Source organism: Melozone crissalis, unplaced genomic scaffold (genome assembly GCF_028551555.1).
Source record: "Melozone crissalis strain CALT ecotype California unplaced genomic scaffold, PUWL_Pcris_2 ptg000437l_1, whole genome shotgun sequence".
Lineage (NCBI taxonomy): Eukaryota > Metazoa > Chordata > Aves > Passeriformes > Passerellidae > Melozone > Melozone crissalis.
The window spans coordinates 48,304-63,952 of NW_026536162.1; the positions used below are offsets into that span (position 1 = coordinate 48,304).

Sequence of the window (15,649 nt, forward strand, 5' to 3'; positions counted from 1 at the left end):
TTCCCTTCCCTTCCCTTCCCTTCCCTTCCCTTCCTGTGACGCCCTTCCTGTGACGCTGTTCCTGTGCAAGATCGACGTCCATGACCAGAAGGAGTGCGGCTCCATTGTCCAACCCCATTGTCCCACAATCCCATCATCCCATCATCCCATCCCATAATCCCACAATCCCACATTCCCAGAATCCCATAATCTCCGCAATTCCCAGCAATTCCCACCTTCATTCCCAGATGTTCCTGTGGAAGATCGACGTCCACGACCAGAAGGAGTGCGGCTCCATTATCCAACCCCATTATCCCACCATCCCACAATCCCACCATCCTCTAATCCCAAAATCCCACAATCCCCACAATCCCACGTGTGTAATCCCAGGTGGAGAAGCTGGCGTGGACGCTGTTCCTGTGGAAGATCGACGTCCACGACCAGAAGGAGCGCGGCTCCGTTATCCCATTTCCCCATATCCCACAATCCCACAATCCCCACAATCCCCACAGTCCCCACAATCCCCACAATCCCACCATGTTCATTCCCAGGTGGAGAAGCTGGCGCGGTCGCTGTCCTGTGGAAGATCCACATCCACAATCAGGAGGAGCGCGGCTCCATTATCCCATCCCTCATTATCCCACCATCCCATCCCACAATCCCACATTTCCACAATCCCACAACCCCACAATCCCAGCAATTCCTACAACGTTCATTCCCAGGTGGAGAAGCTGGCCTGGAGGCTGTCCTATGGCATCCACGACCAGAAGGAGCGCGTCTCCATTATCCCATCATCCCACAATCTCACAGTCCCGTTATCCCATCCCATTATCCCACAATCCCATCATCCCAAAATCCCACAAATCCCATAATCCCAGGAATTCCCACAATGTTCATCCCCAGGGGGAGAAGCTGGCGCGGACGCTGTTCCTGTGGAAGGTCGAGGTCCCCAACCAGAAGGAGCGCGGCTCCGTTATCCCATTATCCCACAATCCCACAATCCCAAAACACCAACACCCCAGAGATTCCCCATTCCCACAATCCCAAGAATTCCCAAATTTCCACGTTCATTCCCAGGTGGAGAAGCTGGCGCGGACGCTGTTCCTGTGCAAGATCGACGTCCACAACCAGAAGGAGCACGGCTCCATTGTCCAACCCCATCATCCCACCATCCCACAATCCCAAATCCCACAATCCCATCATCCCAAAATCCCACAAATCCCACAATCTCAGGAATTCACACAATTCCCATAATGTTCATTCCCAGGTGGAGAAGCTGGCACGGATGCTGTTCCTGTGGAAGATGGACGTCCACGAGCAGAAGGAGGGCGGCTCCATTATCCCAGTGCCCCATCATCCCACCATCCCACAATCCCACCATTCCAAAATCCCACAAATCCCAGGAATTCCCACCATGTTCATTCCCAGGAGGAGAAGCTGGCCTGGACGCTGTTCCTGCGGAAGATCGACGTCCATGACTAGAAGGAGCGCGGCTCCATTATCCAACCCCATTATCTCACCATCCCACCCCTACAATCCCAAAATCCTACAATTTCAAAATCCCACAAGCCCATAATCCCACAATCCCAGGAATTCCCACAATTCCCACAATGTTCATTCCCAGGTGGAGAAGCTGGCGCGGACGCTGTTCCTGTGGAAGGTCGACGTCCACGACCAGAAGGAGCGCGTCTCCATCATCCAACCCCATCATCCCAATACCCCATTATCCCACAAATCCCACCATCCCATATTCCCACAATTCCCCCAATCCCATAATCCCAGGAATTCCCTCATTCCCAGGTGGAGAAACTGGCTCGGATGCTGTTCCTGTGGAAGGTCAACGTCCACGACCAGAAGGAGCACGGCTCCATTATCCAACCCCATTGTCCCACCATCCCATCATCCCATCCCACAATCCCAAATCCCACAAATCCCAGGAATTCCCACATTCCCAGGTGGAGAAGCTGGCGCGGACGCTGTTCCTGTGCAAGATCGACGTCCACGACCAGAAGGAGCGCAGCTCCGTTATCCAACCCCGTTGTCTCACCATCTTACAATCCCACCATTCCAAAATCCCACAAATCCTGGGAATTCCCACAAATCCCAGCAATTCCCACCACGTTCATTCCCAGGTGGAGAAGCTGGCGCGGACGCTGTTCCTGTGGAAGATCGACGTCCACGACCAGAAGGAGCGCGTCTCCGAGATGCGCCGCTGGAACGAGGCCCTGGTGGCCAACATGCTGCCCGAGCACGTGGCCCGGCACTTCCTGGGCTCCAAAAAGCGGGATGAGGTCAGTATTCCCGATTTTCTGGGCCGTATTCCTGATTTTCCAGGCCGCATTCCCGATTTTCCGGGCGATATTCCCGCTTTTTCAGGGTGATTCCTGCATTTCAGGGCGGTTCCCACATTCCTGGAATTCTTTGGGTGGGATCCACGGAGCTTCAATCCCATCCCATCCCAGCTGAAGGTCCATGGATCTTCAATTCCATCCCAGGTGGCTCCAACCTTTCCTTGGAAGCTCCCAGGGATCCCGAAAAAACAAAACCCACCAATTATTAATCAATAATCAATAACCAATAACCAATAATCAATAACTGGCTGGATCCCTTTGGATGGGATCCATCCCATTCCCACCACATGATCCAAGATTGCTCCAACCTTTCCTTGGACAGTCCCAGGGATCCTGAAAAAAACAAAATCCCACTAATTAACAACCAGTGATCAATAATCAATAACCAGTAATAAATAACCAATTATCCGATAAAATCCTTGGACAGTCCCAGGGATCCTGAAAAAAACAAAATCCCACTAATTAACAACCAGTGATCAATAATCAATAACCAGTAATAAATAACCAATTATCCGATAAATAACCAAATAACCGATATCGGCGTGCTCAGGGGGTGGAATTCCTGACATTCCCAGGAGCCGTACAGCCAATCCTGTGAGATCGGGGTGATGTTCGCATCCCTGCCCAACCAATACCCACAACCAATAACCAATAACCCATAATCCATAACCCATACCGTTAACTGATAACAAATACCCAATACCCGATAATTAATAACTGATAGCCAATAATCAATAACAGATATTTGCGCGTTCCCAGGAGCTGTACAGTCAATCCTACGAGGAGATCGGGGTGATGTTCACATCCCTGCCCAACCAATAACCAATAACCCATAACCAATAACCCATAACCAATAACCCATAACCCATAACCCATAACCAATAACCCATTACCCATAACCCATAACCCATTACCCATAACCCATACCCAATACCCAATACCCATAATCCATACCCAATACCCAATAACCAATAATCAATAACCAATAATCAATAACTGATATCGGCGCTTTCCCAGGAGCTGTACAGCCAATCATACGAGGAGATCGGGGTGATGTTCATGTCCCTGTCCAATCAATAGCCAATAACCCATAGCCCATAACCCATAACCCATAACCCATTACCCATACCCAATACCCAATACCCAATACCCAATACCCATAACCAATACCCAATACCCGATAATCAATAACCAATAACCAATAATCAATAACGGATATTGGCATGTTCCCAGGAGCTGTACAGCCAATCGTACAAGGAGATCAGGGTGATGTTCACATTGCTGCCCAACCAATAACCAATAACCCATAACCAATAACCCATAACCCATACCCAATACCCAATAACCAATACCCATAACCCATACCCATAACCAATAATCAATAACCAATAATCAATAACTGATATCGGGGCACTCCCAGGAGCTGTACAGCCAGTCCTACGAGGAGATCGGGGTGATGTTCATGTTCCTGCCCAATCAATAACCAATAACCCATAACCCATAACCCATAACCCATACCCAATACCCAATACCCAATACCCAATACCCAATACCCATAACCCATACCCAATACCCAGTAATCAATAACCAATAATCAATAACCAATATTGGCATGTTCCCGGCACTCCCAGGAGCTGTACAGCCAGTCCTACGAGGAGATCGGCGTGATGTTCATGTTCCTGCCCAATCAATAACCAATAACCCATAACCCATAACCCATAACCCATACCCAATACCCAATACCCAATACCCATAACCCATACCCAATACCCAGTAATCAATAACCAATAATCAATAACCAATATTGGCATGTTCCCGGCACTCCCAGGAGCTGTACAGCCAGTCCTACGAGGAGATCGGCGTGACGTTCATGTTCCTGCCCAATCAATAACCAATAACCCATAACCCATACCCAATACCCAATACCCATAACCCATACCCAATACCCAATAATCAATAATCAATAGCCAATAACCAATAATGGATATCGGGACATTCCCAGGAGCTTTACAGCCAGTCCTACGAGGAGATCGGGGTGATGTTCACGTCGCTGCCCATAACCCATGACCCATAACCCAATAACCCATACCCAATAACCGATAATCAATAACCAATAACCAATAAACAATAACTGATATTTGCGCGTTCCCAGGAGCTGTACAGCCAGTCCTACGAGGAGATCGGTGTGATGTTCTTGTCCCTTCCCAGTCAATAATCCATAGCACAATAATCCACACCCAATACCCAATAGCCAATACCCAATAACCAATAATCAATAACCAATAATCAATAATGGATATCGGCACATTCCCAGGAGCTGTACAGCCAGTCCTACAAGGAGATTGGGGTGATGTTCTCATCCCTTCCCAGCCAATAATCCATAGCACAATAATCCACACCCAATAGCCAATAGCCAATAGCCAATAGCCAATACCCAATAACCAATAATCAATAATGGATATCGGCGCGTTCCCAGGAGCTGTACAGCCAGTCCTATGAGGAGATCGGAGTGATGTTCGCATTGCTTCCCAACCAATAACCCATAACAAATAACCAATAACTCATAGCAAATAACCAATAACTGATAATCAATAACCAATAACCAATAATCAATAACGGATATCGGCGCTATCCCAGGAGCTGTACAGCCAGTCCTACGAGGAGATCGGGGTGATGTTCGCGTCGCTGCCCAACTTTGCGGATTTCTACACGGAGGAGAGCATCAACAACGGCGGCATCGAGTGCCTGCGCTTCCTCAACGAGATCATCTCCGACTTCGACGCGGTGAGGAGGAGGAGGAGGAGGAGGAGGAGGAGGAGGAGGAGGAGGAGGAGGAGGAGGAGGAGCGGGGCCGGGAAATGCCACCGGAATTCCACATGGACACAGGGATGGGACGGGTGGGGCACGGGGGGGATCATGGGGAACGTCCAGGTGGGGAACACGGGGAACGTCCAGGTGGGGATCACGGGGAACGTCCAGGTGGGATCATGGGGAAGGTCCAGGTGGGAATCATGGGGAATGTCCAGGTGGGATTACAATGGAATTACAGGGAATGTCAAGTTGGGATGGGGAATGTCCAGGTGAGATCATGGTGGGAATTATGGGAAAGGTCTGGGTGGGAATCGTGGGGAATGTCCAGGTGGGATCATGGTAGGAAGGTCCAGGTGGGGTCATGGTGGCAATTACAGGGAATATCCAGGAGGGAATCACAGGGAACTTCCAGGTGGGGTCATGGTGGGAATCACAAGGAAGGTCTGGGTGGGAATCATGGGGAATGTCCAGGTGGGATCATGGTGGGAAATGTAGAGAATGTCCAGGTGGGAATCACGGGGAAACGTCCAGGTGGGATCATCCTGTGAATTGAGGAGAATGTCCAGCTGGGACCACAGTGGGAATCAAGGGGAACGTCCAGGTGTGATCACGGGAATGTCCAGGTGGGAATCACAGGGAACATCCAGGTGGGGTCACACCAGGAATCATGAGGAACCTCCAGGTGGGATCACAGCGGGCATTGTGGGGAATGTCCAGGTGGTATGGGGAATGTCCAGGTGAGATCATGGTGGGAAACTACGGGAAAGGTCTGGGTAGGAATCGTGGGGAATGTCCAGGTGGGATCATGGTTGGAATCACAGGGAATGTCCAGGTGGGATCATGGTGGCAATCACAGGGAACCTCCAGGTGGGATCACAGTGGGAAACGTGGGGAATGTCCAGGTGGGATCATGGTGGGAATCACAGGGAACATCCAGGTGGGATCAGACAGGGCATCGGGGGAATGTCCATGTGGGGTCATGGTGGGATCATGGTAGGAATCGTGGGGAATGTCCAGGTGGAATCACACCAGGAATCATGGAGAATGTCCATGTGGGGTCAAGCTGGCAATTGAGGGGAACATCCAGGTGGGAAAGGGACCATCCAGGTGGGATCTCTGGGGCCATCCAGGTGGGACAGGGAACATCCAGGTGGGATCTCTGGGGCCATCCAGGTGTGACCCCGGTCCCGTGTCCGTCCCCAGCTCCTGGACCAGCCGCAGTTCCGCTGCATCACCAAGATCAAGACCATCGGCAGCACCTACATGGCCGCCTCCGGGGTGACGCCCGACGCCGGCGCCAACGGCTTCGGGGCCAAGGTCAGCACGGGGTCCCACCTCGGGACACCTCCGGGACCTGGGCATGGGGTCCTTCCTCCTTGTGTCCCATCCTTGTGTCCCATCTCCACGTCACAGCTCCGTGTCCCATCATCTCAGTGTCCCAAACCCACGTCCCATCCTCATGTTCCATCTCCCATCTCCCTGTCCCTGTCCATGTTCCATGTCCATGTCCCATCTCCGTGTCCCAACCATGTCCCATCATCTCATGTCCATGTCCATGTCCCAGCTCCGTGTCCCAACCATGTCCCATCACCTCAGTGTCCCATCTCTATGTTCCATCCTCATGTCCCGTCTCCCATCTCCCTGTCCCTGTCCATGTTCCATGTCCATGTCCCATCTCCGTGTCCCAACCATGTCCCATCATCTCGGTGTCCCATCTCCATCTCCCGTCCCAATGTCCCCAAATCCACCTCCCGTCTCCATGTTCCATCTCTGTGTCCCATTTCCACGTCCCATCTCCGTGTTCCCAAGTCCACGTCCCATTTCCACATCCCGTTCCTGTCCCATCCCTGCCCCATCCCCATGTCCCATCTCCCATCTCCATGCCCCATCTCCATCTCTCATTTCCATGTCCCATCTCCATGTTCCACCATCTCCATGTGTCACTTCCATGTCCATCTCCACAGCCCATCACCTCCATGTCCCTAAATTCATTTCCCATCTCCATGTCTCGTCTCCCATCTCCATGTCACATCTCCGTGTCCCATCCCTGTCCCACCATCTCCATGTCCCATCCCCATGCCCCATCATCCTCATGTCCCATCCCTGTCCCATCTCCATGTCCCATCCCAATATCCCATTGTCTCCGTGTCCCATCATCTCCATGTTCCATCCCAATGTCCCCAAATCCATCGCCCATCTCCATGACCCAAATCCATCTCCCATCTCCATGTCCCATCTCCATGTGCCATCCCTGTCCCACCTCCATGTCCCATTCCCAATGTCCCATCCCCATGCCCCATCCAACATCCCATCCCCATGTCCCATCTCCATGTCCCATCCCAATATCCCATCATCTCCATGTCACATCTCCATGTCCCACCTCCATCTCCATGTCCCATCCCAGTATCCCATCTCCAGGTCCCATCCCCATCTCCCATCATCTCCATGTCCCATCCCAATGTCCCTCCTCCATCTCCATGTCCCATCTCCATGTCCCATCTCCGTGTCCCATTCCTGTCCTATCTCTGTGTCCCATCCCCATCTCCCATCTCCATATCCCATCATCTCCATGTCCCATCCCAATATCCCACTGTCTCCGTGTCCCATCATCTCCACATCCCATCCCCACATCCCATCATCTCCATGTCCAATCATCTCCATGTCCCATTCCTGGCCCATCCCAATGTCCCCAAATCCATCTCCCATCTCCATGTCCCATCTCCATGTCCCATCTCCATGTCCCATCTCCATGTCCCATCCCTGTCCCACCTCCATGTCCCATTCCCAATGTCCCATCCCCATGTCCCATGTCCCATCTCCACATCCCATCCCCATCTCCCATCATCTCCATGTCCCATCTCCAATGTCTCATCATTTCCACGTCCCATCCCCATGTCCCAGGCCCATCTCCACGTCCTATCTCCATGTCCCATCCCAATGTCCCATCATCTCCATGTCCCATCCCAATGTCCTCAAATCCATGTCCCATCTCCATGTCCCATCCTCATGTCCCCTCGCCTCCATGTCCCATCCCAATATCCCATCATCTCCATGCCCCATCTCCATGTCCCATCCCCACGTCCCATCCCAATGTCCCATCATCTCCATGTCCCATCTCCATGTCTCGTTCCTGTCCCATCTCCGTGTCCCATCCCCACGTCCCATCCCATTGTCCCATCATCTCCATGTCACATCTCCATGTCTCATTCCTGTCCCATCTCCGTGTCCCATCCCAATGTCCCATCATCTCCATGTCCCATCTCCATGTCTCGTTCCTGTCCCATCTCCATGTCCCATCCCCATGCCCCATCCCAATGTCCCATCATCTCCATGTCACATCTCCATGTCTCATTCCTGTCCCATCTCCGTGTCCCATCCCCATGCCCCATCTCCATCTCCACGTCCCATCCCAATGTCCCATCATCTCCACGTCCCATCTCCGTGTCCCATCTCCAGGTCCCATCTCCACATCCCATTTCCATCTCCACGTCCCCACGTCCCATCATCTCCATGTCCCATCCCCGTGTCCCATCATCTCCATGTCCCATCTCTGTGTCCCATCATCTTCATGTCCCATCCCCGTGTCCCATCATCTCCATGTCCCATCCCTGCGTCCCACCTCCATCCCCACCTGCCACCTCCCATCCCACCACCCCATTTCCGTTGTCCCACCACCCTGGAACTCTGGGAACTCCAGGAACGCTGGGAATTCTGGGTGGTGTCCGATTCCCGCGATTTTTGGGAATTCCGGGCGGTGGGGACATGGGGGAGGTCCTGGTGGGGTCATGGGGAACGTCCAGGTGGGACCATCGGGAACATCCAGGTGGGATCATGGGGAACGTCCTGGTGGGACCATCGGGAACGTCCTGGTGGGATCATGGGGGACATTGAGGTGGGACCATGGGGGACATTGAGGTGGGACCATGGGGAACATCCAGGTGGGATCATGGAGAATGTGCAGGTGGGATCATGGGGAACGTCCAAGTGGGACCATGGGGAACATCCAGGTGGGATCATGGGGAACGTCCAGGTGGGACCATGGGTGACATCCAGGTGGGATCATGGGGGACATTGAGGTGGGATCATGGGGAACGTCCAGGTGGGATCATGGGGGGCATCCAAGTGGGATCATGGGGAACGTCCTGGTGGGATCATGGGGGAACATCTGGGTGGGATCAGACCAGGAATCCTGGGAACATCCTGGTGGGACCATGGGGAACGTCCTGGTGGGATCAGACCAGGAATCCTGGGAACATCCCGATTCCCGGGATTTTCCACCAGATGGAGCCGCGCTCGGAGAAGGAGCGGTGGCAGCACCTGGCCGACCTGGCCGACTTCGCGCTGGCCATGAAGGTGACGCTGATGAACATCAACTACCAGTCCTTCAACAACTTCATGCTGCGCATAGGCAAGTCCGGGAATTCTGGGAATTCCGGAATGTTCTGGAAGGTTCTGGAAGGTTCTGGAAGATTCTGGAAGGTTCTGGAAGGTTCTGGGAGGTTCCGGAATGTCCTGGAGTGTTCTGGAAGGTTCTGGGAGGTTCTGAAATGTTCTGGAAGGTTCTTGAAGGTTCTGGAATGTTCTGGAATGTCCTGGAATGTTCTGGGAGGTTCTGGAAGGTTCTGGAATGTCCTGGAGTGTTCTGGGAGGTTCTGGGAGGTCCTAGAACGAATTCTGGGAGTTTCTGGAATGTTCTGGGAGGTTCTGGAATGTTCTGGAGTGTTCTGGAAGGTTCTGGAATGTCCTGGAATGTCCTGGAATGTCCTGGAATGTTCTGGGAGGTTCTGGGAGGTTCTGGAAAGTTCTGGCATGTTCTGGCATGTTCTGGAAGGTTCTAGAATGTTCTGGAAGGTTCTGGAATGTCCTGGAATGTCCTGGGAGGTTCTGGAAGGTTCTGGAAGGTTCTGGAAGGTTCTGGAACGTTCCGTGTGTCCATCCGGGCAGGGATGAACAAGGGCGCGGTGCTGGCCGGGGTCATCGGGGCCAGGAAGCCCCACTACGACATCTGGGGCAACACGGTCAACGTGGCCAGCAGGATGGAGTCCACCGGGGTCATGGGCAACATCCAGGTGGGACCATGGGGAACGTCCAGGTGGGACCATGGGGAACGTCCTGGTGGGATCAGACCAGGAATCCTGGGAGCGTCCAGGTGGGCTCATGGGGAACACCCAGGTGGGACCATGGGGGACATCCAGGTGGGACCATGGGGGATGTCCAGGTGGGACCATGGCGGACATTGAGGTGGGATCAGACCAGGAATCCTGAGAATGTCCAGGTGGGACCATGGGGGACATTGAGGTGGGATCATGGGGGACATTGAGGTGGGATCACACCAGGAATCATGGGAACATCCAGGTGGGACCATGGGAAACGTCCAGGTGGGATCATGGGGAATGTCCAGGTGGGATCAGACCAGGAATCCTGGGAACATCCAGGTAGGACCATGGAGGATGTCCAGGTGGTGGGATCATGGAGAGCATCCAGGTGGGATCATGGGGGACATTGAGGTGGGACCATGGGAAATGTCCAGGTGGGACCTCAGGGAATGAGAGTAGGAATATCAAGGTGGGATCATGGGGAACATCCAGGTGGGACCATGGGGGACATTCAGGTGGGATCAGACCAGGAATCCTGGGAATGTCCAGGTGGGATCATGGGGAATATCCAGGTGGGATCATGGGAACGTCCAAGGGGAATTGCTAGGTGGGATCATGGGCAACATCCAGGTGGTGTCAGGGGGGACATCCAGGTGGGACCATGGGGAACGTCCAGGTGGGATCAGACCAGGAATCCTGGGAACATCCAGGTGGGACCATGGGGAACATCCAGGTGGGATCATGGGGAACGTCCAGGTGGGATCATCGGGAACATCGAGGTGGGACCATGGGGAACGTCCAGGTGGGACCATGGGGAACATCCTGATGGGATCACACCAGCAATCTTGGGGGCATCCAGATGGGACCATGGGGAACATCCAGGTGGGACCATGGGGAACATCCAGGTGGGACCTCACCCGGAATGAGATTGGGAACATCCAGGTGGGACCATGGGGAACATCCAGGTGGGACCATGGGGAACATCCAGGTGGGACCATGAGGAACCTCTCGGGTTTTGGTTTCTCCAGGTGGTGGAGGAGACGCAGCAGATCCTGAAGGACTACGGCTTCCGCTTCGTGCGCCGCGGCGCCGTCTACGTCAAGGGCAAGGGCGAGCTGCTCACCTTCTTCCTCAAGGGCCGCGAGAAACCGGGATCCATCCTCGGAGCCGCCGTCCCCCTGCCCCACCAGGTGCTGGAGAACTCCTGAGGAACCTTCTGGAATCTTCACCGGGATCCCAAACCCAGCCCCATCCCGGAGGGGTTTTTTTGGATGTTTTTGGGGACTTTTTTGGGATTTTTTAGGATTTTTTTGGGATTTTTTGGGGGATTTTTGGGGGGATTTTTAAAAATTTTTGGGGGGTTTTTTGGGGATCTTTTGGATTTTTTTCGGGGTTTTTTTGGGGTTTTTTTGGGATTTTTTTTGGGATTTTTTGGGATTTTTTAAAATTTTTTTGGGGTTTTTTGGGGGTTTTTTTAGGATTCTTTTCGGGGTTTTTTGGGGTGTTTTTGGGAATTTTTTTGGGGGTTTTTTTTGGGTTTTAATTCCATGGAAAAGGCGGATCCGGGGTTTTCCTCCTCTGCTCACCTCCTTCCTCAAGGGCCGCGAGAAACCGGCGCCGCTCCTCGGAGCCGCCGTCCCCCTGCCCCAGCAGGGGCTGGAGAACTCCTGAGGAACCTTCTGGAATCTTCACCGGGATCCCAAACCCAGCCCCATCCCGGAGGGGTTTTTGGGATTTTTTCAGGATTTTTTTTGGGACTTTTTGGGGAATTTTTTGGGATTTTTTTTTCGATTTTTTGGGGGATTTTTTTGGGGGGTGGGATTTTTTGGGGGTTTTTTTTTGGATTTTTTTTATTTTTTTTTCATTTTTTGGGGATTCTTTTGGGATTTTTGGGGGATTTTTTTAGGATTTTTTGGAGACTTTTTTTGGGATTTTTTGGAGATTTTTTAGGATTTTTTTGGATTTTTTTCGGGGTTTTTGGGGTATTTTTTTAGATTTTTGGGGGATTTTTTTGGATTTTTTTAGGGTTTTTTTTTTGGTTTTTTTGGGGGTTTTCGTTCCATGGAAAAGGCGGATCCGGGGTTTTCCCGTTCTGCGTGAACGGGCTGCAAGAAACCGACATCGATCCTCGGAGCCGCCGTCCCCCTGCCCCAGCAGGGGCTGGAGAACTCCTGAGGAACCTTCCGGAACCTCCACCGGGATCCAGAACCCCGACCCCATCCCGGAGGGGTTTTTTGGGATTTTTTTGGAGTTTTTTGGGGGGTTTTTTAAGATTTTTTGGTAATTTTGGGGGGTTTTTTTGGTTTTTTTTGTTTTGTTTTGGTTTTTTGGGATTTTTTTAGGATTTTTTTTGATTTTTTGGGATTTTTGGGGGGTTTTTGGGGGATTTTTTAAAAATTTTTTTAGGATTTTTTTGGATTTTTTTCGGGTTTTTTGGGTTTTCTTGGGGTGTTTTTGGGGTTTTTTTGGGGATTTTTTGGGGATGTTTTGGGTTTTTTTGGGGGGATTTTAAAAAAAATTTTTGGGGATTTTTTGGGGTTTTTTCGGATTTTTTTCGGGTTTTTTGGGGTTTTTTTGGGGTGTTTTTGGGATTTTTTTGGGATTTTTTGGGGGATTTTAAAAATTGTTTGGGAATTTTTGGGGGTTTTTTTGGATTTTTTTTGGGGTTTTTTTGGGGTTTTTTGGGGATTTTTTGGGGATTTTTGGGGTTATTTTGGGGATTTATTTGGGATTTTTTTTTTTTTTTTTTTTTATTTTTTTAGGATTTTTTTGGAATTTTTTTTTTATTTTTTTAAAAATTTTTTGGGGGTTTTTTTGGGGGGGTTTTTTACTTCATGGAAAAGGCAGAAACGGATTTTTTCCGGGCTGGGGGCGGGAATTGCGGCGGCGATCGCAGGAGCCCCAAACTCAGGGAGGGTCGGGGCGACTCCGCGTCCTCCTGCGCGTCACAGACCCATAAACGCGATCGCAGAACAGAGAGACGGGTTTGCCTTTGTGCCGCGCCGCCGACACCGGGGTTACCGGGATTACCGGGATTATCGGGATTATGGGGATTATCAGCATTATCGGGATTATCGGGATTGGGATTATTGGGATTATGTGGATTGGGATTGGGTAGCACAGACCCATAAACGCGATCGCAGAACAGAGACGGGTTTGCCTTTGTGCCGCGCCGCCGACACCGGGGTTACCGGGATTACCGGGATTACCGGATTATGGGGATTATCGGGATTGGGATTATTGGGATTGGGATCGGGATTGGGATTGGGTAGCACAGACCCATAAACGCGATCGCAGAACAGAGAGACGGGTTTGCCTTTGTGCCGCGCCGCCGACACCGGGGTTACGGGATTACCGGGATTATCGGCATTATCGGGATTATCGGGATTGGGATTATTGGGATTATGGGGATCGGGATTGGGATTGGGTAGCACAGACCCATAAACGCGATCGCAGAACAGAGACACGGGTTTGCCTTCGTGCCGCACCGCCGACACCGGGGTTACCGGGATTACCGGGATTATCGGGATTATGGGGATTATCGGGATTGGGATTATTGGGATTATGGGGATCGGGATTGGGATTGGGTGTCACAGACCCGTAAACGTGATCGCAGAACAGAGGTTTGCCTTTGTGCCGCGCCGCCGCCCACGGGATTACTGGGATTGTCGGGATTATCAGGATTATGGGGATTATCGGGATTATTGGTATTGGATTATTTGGGTTGGGAATGGGATGGGATTGGGATTGGGATCGGAATCAGGACTGGGATTGGGATTGGATTGGGAACGGGATAGGGATTGGGATTGGATTGGGATCTGAATTGGGATCACAGTCAGGATGAGATTTGGGATTGGGATCAGAATCAGAATTGGGATTGGGATTGGGAATGGGAATGGGATTGCGATTTGGATTGCAATTAGGATTGGGATTGGAATCTGGATCGGAATCTGTGTCAGAATCGTGATCGGAATTGGATTTGGGATGGCGATGAGAATCAGGATGGGGATTGGGATTGGGGTTGGGATCGGGAATGGGATTGGGATTGGAATGGGATTGGGATTGGGATTGGGATTGGGATTGGGAATGGATTGGGATTGGGATTGGGATTGGATTGGGATTGGGAATGGGATGGGATTGGGATCGGGATGGGATTTGGATTGGGATGGGATTGGGAATGGGATTTGGATTGGGATGGGATTGGGATCGGGATTGGGTGTCACAACTCCATAAACGTGATCGGAGAACAGAGAGACGGATTTGCCTTTGTGCCGCGCCGCCGCCACCGGGGTTACCATCCGGATTATTGGGATTATCGGGGTTATCGGGATTGGGATTATTTGGATTGGGATTATTGGGGTTGGGATTGGGATTGGGATTGGGATTGGGATTGGGATTGGGACTGGGATCGAGATCGGGATCAAGATTGGGATTGGGACTGGGTTTGGGATTGAGATCCAGATTGGTATTGAGATCGGGATCAGAATCAGAATAGGGATTGGGATTAGGAATGGGATTGGGATCAGAATCAGGATTGGGATCGGGATTGGGATCAGGATGTGAATCGGATTGGAGTCAGAACTGGAATTGGGATTGGGATTGGGATTGGGATTGAGACAGGGAACGGGATTGGGACCCAGACTGGGATTTGGGATTTGGAACAGGATTGAGATTGAGATTGGGATTGGGATTTGGATCAGGATTGGGATCGGAATCAGGAGTGAGATTGGGGTTGGGATTGGAAATGGGATTGGGATTGGGATTGGGATTGGGAATGGGATTGGGATCGGAATCGGAATCGGGATCGGAATCTGTATCAGAATCGTGATTGGAATTGGATTTGGGATGGGGGTGAGAATCAGGATGGGGATTGGGATTGGGATCAGAATCAGAATTGGGATTGGGATCGGACTGGGATTGGGATTGGGATTGGGATTGGGATTGGGATCACAATCAGGATCAGATTTGGGATTGGGATTGGGATTGGGAATGGGAATGGGAATGGGATTGGGATTGGGATTGGGAATGGGAATGGGAATTGGATTGGGATTGGGATTGGATTCGGGATCGGAATTTGTGTCAGAATCGTGATCGGAATTGGATTTGGGATGGGAATGAGAATCAGGATTGGGATTGGGATTGGGATTGGGAATGGGATCGGAACTGGAATTAAGAATGCAAACAGGATCGGGATTGGGATCAGAATCTGGATGGGGATGGGATCAGGGTGGAATTGGGACCGGGGTCAGGATTGGGATTGGGATTGGGATGGGGATGGGATCCGGGTGGGAACTGGGACCAGGTCGGGATTGGGATGGGGATGGGGATGGGATCCGGGTGGGAACTGGGACCGGGGTCGGAATTGGGATTGGGATGGGATCAGGGTGGGAACTGGGACCAGGGTCGGAATTG

At 51.7% G+C, this 15,649-nt stretch overlaps 1 protein-coding gene across 1 annotated transcript in view; it reads left to right on the forward strand.

The window, feature by feature from the left end:
• ADCY3 (adenylate cyclase 3) overlaps window positions 1-11,445 on the forward strand; it is a 54,717-nt gene extending 43,272 nt beyond the window's left edge. The window contains 6 exon segments of the mRNA XM_054294975.1: window positions 2,112-2,270; window positions 4,968-5,114; window positions 6,345-6,458; window positions 9,423-9,549; window positions 10,086-10,210; window positions 11,266-11,445. Of these exon segments, the coding sequence (XP_054150950.1) occupies window positions 2,112-2,270; window positions 4,968-5,114; window positions 6,345-6,458; window positions 9,423-9,549; window positions 10,086-10,210; window positions 11,266-11,445 (852 nt within the window).
• Window positions 11,446-15,649: the final 4,204 nt, after the last annotated feature.